Source organism: Heterodontus francisci, chromosome 31 (assembly GCF_036365525.1).
Source record: "Heterodontus francisci isolate sHetFra1 chromosome 31, sHetFra1.hap1, whole genome shotgun sequence".
Classification (NCBI taxonomy): Eukaryota; Metazoa; Chordata; class Chondrichthyes; order Heterodontiformes; family Heterodontidae; genus Heterodontus; species Heterodontus francisci.
In genome coordinates, this window is record NC_090401.1 from 32,893,728 (window position 1) to 32,901,448 (window position 7,721).

The 7,721-nt window shown below is 45.7% G+C and overlaps 1 protein-coding gene across 4 annotated transcripts in view; it reads right to left on the bottom strand.

Annotated features, from left to right (window-relative positions):
* Positions 1 to 7,205, bottom strand: part of rragca (Ras-related GTP binding Ca) — a 71,340-nt gene extending 64,135 nt beyond the window's left edge. For 2 of the 4 annotated variants that reach the window (XM_068011239.1, XM_068011240.1), the window contains exon 1: positions 6,697 to 7,204. In XM_068011239.1, the coding sequence (XP_067867340.1) occupies positions 6,697 to 7,086 (390 nt within the window). In that variant the 5' untranslated portion in view covers positions 7,087 to 7,204. Of the gene's footprint in view, positions 1 to 6,696 lie in introns of all 4 variants that reach the window. The other 2 variants (XM_068011238.1, XM_068011237.1) reach the window with 2 other exon arrangements.
* Positions 7,206 to 7,721: the final 516 nt, after the last annotated feature.

Genomic DNA, 7,721 nt, shown 5'->3' on the forward strand with positions numbered 1-7,721 from the left:
TGGGAACCAATGCAAGTCAGAGATTACAGGAGTGATAGGGGAACAGTGAGAGTTAAGACACAGGCAGCAGAATTTCAGATGACTTCAAATTTAGACAGTAGAATGTGGGATACCAGCCAGGGGTACATTGAAAGAGTCAACTCTAGGGGTAACAAAGACATGAATGAGGGTTTCAGCAGATGAACTGAGACAAGGCGAATTCAAGCGATATTACGGAGGTGAAAATAGGCAGTCTTAGCGATGGCGCAAATGTGTAGTCAGAAGCTCATCTCGGGATCAAATATGACATCAAGGTTGCGAACAGACAGTTTTCTTTCCCCCAGACTATTGCCAGGGAAAAGGATGGAGTTGATAACTAGGGAACGGAGTTTGCAGCAAGAACAGAAAACAATGGATTCAGTCTTCCCAATATTTAATTGGAGGAAATTTCTGCAGTCTGATTATTTAGCAAAAATGGAGGAGTTGAGAGAGGTGGCAGCAAGGTAGAGCTGGTTGTCATCAGCGTACATGTGAAATCGAATGCTTTGCTTTTGCTGCCAAAGCAAAGCAACACATCAGTGTTAAAAAGAAACCAGGAAAGGTGGTAAAGATCAAGGTGGCAAAGAAACCTCTTTTTTTTTCCTCTAAAAAAAGTCTAAAGCGTTCCATTGTTTCTTTAAAATGAACAAAGTGGGAAATTTCAGTGCTGGAGGGACAAAAATCAAAGGGGAACTATATGAAATGCTGCATTGCTACGAGGTCAAAATAAACAGTACATGTGAGCCAACTGGAAAGAAAGACTGAACTTCATGAGTAATCCAAAGATATATGCAAAAACAACAAGATACTGCACAAATCGTTATCTACCATCTGTTGCGCTAACATACTTATTTTGGGGAAATATGCAGTGGTTATATGCTGACATGTAATGAAGAATAAAACTGCAATAAGCAGATGGCTATTTGTAATAAAAGGAACAATTATGCACATCAGAACGATGTATTATGGTTATTTGATACCAGAAATTAGTTAATACTGGAATGAGCGCATCCTACCTGACATGACACAAATGTGAATATCATTTACTTTCTGTAAAACCAATAGCAATACAACATACTACTAAAGATTATCAAAACAATAGTGAAAAGCAAGTGGCATTTCATATTTATGTAATATATTGATTAACAGTATTTTTTTGGAGTAAGACAGTTTCCATGCTGCAAGTAAACGGAAAAAGAATGGATGTAGCTGTATGATCCTAGCTTAGCACATAACACTACAAGGACCAACATGAGACTGGTATTTGTTCAGACAGCTGGAAGCTAGATTCTGCATCTTCTTTAAGTAACAGTTCTGTGCTTGCCTTTGTTACCCCTAGGCTTGATAATTCTAATGCACTCCTGGCTGGTCTCCCACATTCTACCCTCTGCAAACTTGAGGTTATCCAAAACTCCACTGCCCATGTCTTAATTCACACCAAGTCCCATTCCCCTATCGTCCCTGTCCTCAACTACCTACATTGGCTACTGGTCAATGTCTTGATTTTAAAATTCTCATTGCATTTTCAAATCCCTCCATGGCCTTGCACCTCCCCACCTCATCCAGCCCACCACCCAATGGTAGCCATGCTTTCAGCTGCCAACGCCCCAAGCTCTGGAATTCCCTCCCTAAACCTCTATACCTCGCTTTCCTCCTTTAAGACACTCCCTAAAATCTCTCTCTGACCAAGCTTTTGGTCATCTGACCCAATATCTCATGTGGCTATAATTCTCCTGTGAAGTGCCTTGGACATTTCATTACATTAAAGGCTCTATATAAGTTATGTAGAACAGTGCTCCAAATACAAGTTTTAATATTAAAGAGCTGATAGGACAGGGTAGCTTTGCAATTTAACATTTCACAGGGAATTTATTAAACTCGCTTTGTTCCAATTATTGTGCAAACATTACCTTCTTGAGGGTGTGTCACACCACTTAACTTGACCTAGGCACCTGATTCAGACACAACAGAGGCACATCCAGACCAGTCAACACTGCAGAGTCCTCCTCACCAACATCTAGGGACTTGTGCCAAAGCTGGGAGAGCTGTCCCACAGACTAGTCAAGCAACAGCCTTACACACAGTCATACTCACGGAATCATACTTTTCAGCCATACTCCATCATCATCATCCCTGAGTATGTCCTGTCACACTGATAAGATGGACCTACCACAGGTGGTGACAGAGTGTTATACATTCAGGAGGGATGGAGTGACCTTAGGAGTCAACACTGAGTCTGGACCCCTTGAAGTTTCAAGGCATTAAGTCAAACATGGGCAAGGAAACCGGATTACCAGCTACAGCCCTCCCTCAGCTGATAGATCAGTACTCCATGTTGCACACCACTTGGAAGAAGCACTGAAGGTAGCAAGGGCACCAAATGTACTCAGTGGGGGATGTCCATCACCAAGAGTGGCTCAGTAGCATCATTCCTGACTGAGCTGGCAGACTGTGTGGCAGGTGATCAGAGAACCAATACAAGGGGGAAAAAAACCTACTTGATCTTGCCCTCACCAATCTACCTATAGCAAAGGCATCTGTCCATGACATAATCGGTGAGACTGACCACCACACAATCCTATGGAGACGAAGTCCCACCTTCGCTGCGAGGATACCCTCCATCATGATGTGAGACATTACTACCATGCTAAATGGGATAGATTCAGGACAAATCTGGAAGTGCAAAACTGGGCACCCATGAGGCATTGTGGGTCATCAGCAGCAGAACTGTATTTCACAAGATTCTGTAGCCTTATGGCCCAGAATATCTTGCACTTTACCCTTACTAACAAGGCAGGGTTCAATGAGAAGTGTAGGACAGCATGTGAGCAGCATCGGGCATACCTAAAAATGAGGTGCAACCCGGTGAAGCGGCAATGTAGGACTACGTGCATGCTAAACAGTGGAAGCAGCATGCTATAGACAAAGCCAAGCAGTCCCACAACCAACAGATCAAATCAAAGCTCTGCCACATACTGTTGTCAACAGTGGTGGACAATTAAACAACTAATGGGAGATGTAGGCTCTATGAATATTCCTATCCCTAATGATGACAGAGTCCAGCAAGTGAGTCCAAAAGACAAAGCTGAAGCGTTTTCAACCATCTTCAGCCAGAAGTGCTGAGTGGATGATCTAGCTCATTTCCTGAGGACCCCACCATCACAGCTGCCAGTCTTTAGCAAATTCAATTCACCCCAAGTGATGTCAAGAAACAGCTGAGCACATTGGTTACAGTTAAGGTTATGGACCCTGACTGTCATGCTCCAGAATTAACCATGCCCCTAGCCAAGCTGTTTCAGTACAGCTACACTGGCACCTACCCGACAGTCTGGAAAACTGGCCCTAGCCATACAAAAAAAAAAACAGCTCAGGTATGTCCTGTCCACAAAGATTAGGACAAATCCAACCCAGTCAATTACCACCCCTTCAGCCTGCTCTCATTCATCAACAAAATTATGAAAGAGGTTGTCGACAGTACTATTAAGCAGCGTTTACTCAATAATCTGCTCACTGATGCTCAATTTGGGTTCCACCGGGGCCGGTCGGCTCCAGACCTCATTACTGCCTTGGTCCAAAATGGACAAAAGTGCTAGATTCCAGAGGTGAGGTGAGTGTAACTGCTCGACAGCAAAACAGCATTTGATAGAGTGTGGCAACAAGACAACCCAGGAAAATTAAAGTTAATAGGAATCAGGGGATGACTCGCCAGTGGTCAGAGTCTTACCTAGCACAAAGATAGATAACTGTAATTATTCAAGCACTATCAACTCCATTATAAGGTCAGAAGCGGGAATGTTTGCTGATGATTGTACAGTTTTCAGTTCTATTCGCAACTCTTCAGCTAATAAAATATCCATGCCCGCATGTAGCAATATCTGCACAGCTTTCAGGCTTGGATTGATAGTAGCAAGTAATTTGTGCCACATAAGTGCCAGGCCATGCCCATCTCCAACAAGAGTCTAAACACCTTCCCGTGACATTCAATGGCACCAAGATCATCAAATTTCCCACCGCCTGGGTGTCACCATTGACCAGAAAGCTAACTGGAACAGTCAGCTGAGAGATTGTTTCTGCTGGTCGGGGAATCTAGAACATGGGGGGCAGCGCCTCAGGATAAGGGGCCAATCATTCAGGACTGAGATGAGGAGAAATTACTACACTCAAAGGGTTGCGAATCTTTGGAATTCTCCACCCCAGAGGATGCGGCTGTTCCATCGTTGAATACATTTAAGGCTGGGACAGATAGATTTTTGGTCTTGCAGGGAATCAATGGATATAGGGAGCAGGCAGGAAAGTGGAATTGAAGCCCAAGATCAGTCATGATGGTATTGAATGGCGGAGCAAGCTCGATGTGCCATATGGTCTACTTTTGCTCCATGTTCTTGTGGCTACAAGAGAATGTCAAAGGCTGAGTATTCTGCAGCAATTAACCCACCTCCTGACTCTCTACAGCCTTTCCACCACCTTAAGGGCACAAGTAAGGGGTGTAATGAAATACTCCCCACTTGCCCAAATGAGTGCAGCTCCAACACTCGAGAAGCTCAACACCAGCCAGAACAAAGCAGCCCACTTGATCAGCACCCCATCCACCATCTTAAGCATTCACTCCCTCCAACACCAGTGCAATGTGGCTGCAGTGTATGCAAGATGCATTGCAGCAACTTACCAAGACTTCTTCGACAGCACCTCCCAAACCTGCTACCTCTACCAGCCCCAGGATATTGCTGCAGGAGGTCCGCAGCGTAGTGTTTGAGGCCCAACCATCTTCATCTGCTTCATCAATGATCTTCCCTCCATCATAAGGTCACAAGTGGGGATGTTCGCTGATAATTGCACAGTGTTCAGTACCATTCGCGACTTTTCAGATACTGAAGCAGTCTGTGCCCAGATGCAGCAAGACTTGGACAACATTCAGGCTTGGGCTGATAAGTGGCAAGTAACATTTGTGCCACATAAGTGCCAGGCAATGATGACCTCCAATAAGAGAATCTAGCCAGCTCCCCTTGGCATGTAACGGCATCATCATTGCTGAATCCCCCACTATAAACACTCTGGAGGTTACCATTGACCAAAAACTGAACTGGAGCAGCTATATACTGTGACTACAAGAGCAGTTCAGAGACTGGGAACTCTGCGGTGAGTAACTCACCTCCTGACTTGCCAAAGCATGTCCACCATCTACAATTACACAAGTCAGGAGTGTGATAGAATACTCTCCACTTGACTGGGCGAGTGAGGCTCCAACACCATTCAGGAAGCTCGATACCATCCAGGAGAAAGCAGCCCGCTTGATCTGCACCTCATGTACCACCTTCAACCTTCACTCCCTCCTCCAGCGATGCACTGTGGCAGCAATATGTACCATATGCAAGATGCACTGCAACAACTCCCCACGCCTCCTTCGACAAATCCACAACCTCTTCCACCCAGAAGGACAAAGGCAGCAGACACGTTGGAACACCATCTGCAAGTTCCCCTCCAAGCCACACAACACCGATGTCCACATCCCACGAAACAAAAAAACCTAGGACAAAGGCAGCAGGCACACATGATCATCACCCCTTCCAAGTCATACATCATCCTGACTTGGAATTATACTACCACACCATCATTGGATCTAAATCCTGGAACTCCCTACCTACAGCACTATGGGAGTATATTCACCACATGGGCTGTAGCAGTTCAAGAAGGCAACTCACCACAACCTTCTCAACAGCAATTAGGGATGGGGCAATAAACACTAGCTTTGTCAGTGACATCCACATCACATGAATAAATAAAGAAACTCATTTGGCAATGTCATACTTGCATTACAACACCAGTTGCAACAAAGCAAAGCTGCTCTAATGAACGGTAATCAACCTGAAACTTTTAACTGTTTCTTTCTTCATAGATGCTGCCACACCTGCTGAGTATTTCCAGCATAAAAACAAATACTAAATAAATAATCTCTTGAATATAAAAACAAGAAATGCTGGAACCACTCAGCAGGTCTGGCAGCATCTGTGGAAAGAGAAGCAGAGTTAACGTTTCGGGTCAGTGACTGAAGAAGGGTCACTGACCCGAAACGTTAACGCTGCTTCTCTTTCCACAGATGCTGCCAGACCTGCTGAGTGGTTCCAGCATTCCTGGTTTTTATTTCAGATTTCCAGCATTTGCAGTATTTTGCTTTTATTTTAATGCAAAGCTGAATTTGGTTTACACAGACACAGTGTATCTTGCCTCTTGCATTACCTATGTAGCAGTCAACCCACTTCAAAAGAAACGTGAAACCCTCACGTCACAAAACATATACATCACCTTTGCAAATGGGAGAACTGAATAGGTGAAACCAGAACTATCCCAAATGTAGTATGTCAGTTAACACACTGGATGAGAAACAAAACAAAGCCCCCTCAATTCATTCAGGTAATCGGAGAACACTTCAAAATATGGTTGGGCTAAATAAAATACAGATGTCCCTATGTTTCGCCAAACAGATTGAGAGATAGACTTTTTTAAAACATTACAATGCAACATGATTTCAATTGTTCAGAGTTTTGCAGTGAAATGACCACTCAGAGAAACTAAAACCTAAGAAGTTATCAGTTCCCTCCCCTCCATCTTAAACAGATTACATCATTGGTTTAAAGCGCTCTGTGCAATGCAAAAGCCCTCAGTCAATGCTGGGCATTTTACCTGAGCGTCAATGACGAAGATGAGAGCCCCGGTGCCCCTGAAGATCATCTCATAGTCGAAGGTGGGGTCGAAGAAGTCCACCTGGCCAGGGAAATCCCAGATCTGGAAGTTAACGAAGGAGCTGTTGGAGATGTCGTCCTTGTAGATCTTGTTGGTGCTCTCCAGGAAGAGAGTCTCATTGGGGGACATCTTGTGGAAGACCACCTTCTGGATAGAGGACTTGCCGCTGCGCCTGAGGCCCATCAGTAAGATGCGGGGCTTACTGTCTGACTGCGACTCGCTACCTTCCATGTCGGCCTCTTCCACCCCGTAGCCGAACTCTTTGGGGAAAGAGTCCGCCACGCCGTAGATACACCCCAGCTGCTCCTCTTCGTCGTACTGTATGGACATGTCGGAATTTGGGAGGGCAGAGGGAAGGAGAGGAAGCCGCCCGGACTCGGCACCGCTCGAGCTAAGCCTCCAGCGCCGCTTCGCGCACCACGCAACCTAGCTCACCTCACCTTACGTCCCGCTTCCTCCTCACGCTGCCCCACCGCTCATTGGCTGGCAGGCGTCCCCTCCTCGGCCGTTTGCTCCCCGTCCTGCAAGGCCATTGGCCAATATTCACGTCCATCAATACTCGGCCGCCAGCAGGTTTGGTTGACGCCGTCATGTGTTAACATCACCTGATTTCTGCTGGGGACCTTTGACCCCCTTCCTTGTGCCAGGAAGCGGCCAGTGTTTGGCAATGGGCTGTAGAGAAAGCGGTTGCAGGTGGAGGGAGAAGCGGCCGCATAGGCGCATCAGGGCGGGGTGGAAGAGCCGGGGTGATGGCAGGGAGTGCTGATGCTCCTGGGGAGGGGGGAATGTTTAGTTTTGATGTGATTGAATTTCTGAGAGTGGGTTGGGTTCACTCCCAACAGGTGGATTTCAATCAGGGTGACCAGAGTACAAGCACCATCATGTGACTGGTGGAAAGGGATTTGTTTACAATGAGATATCAGATTATAACGTGCAACAACCCCCGATTCATTCAGCTAACTCCA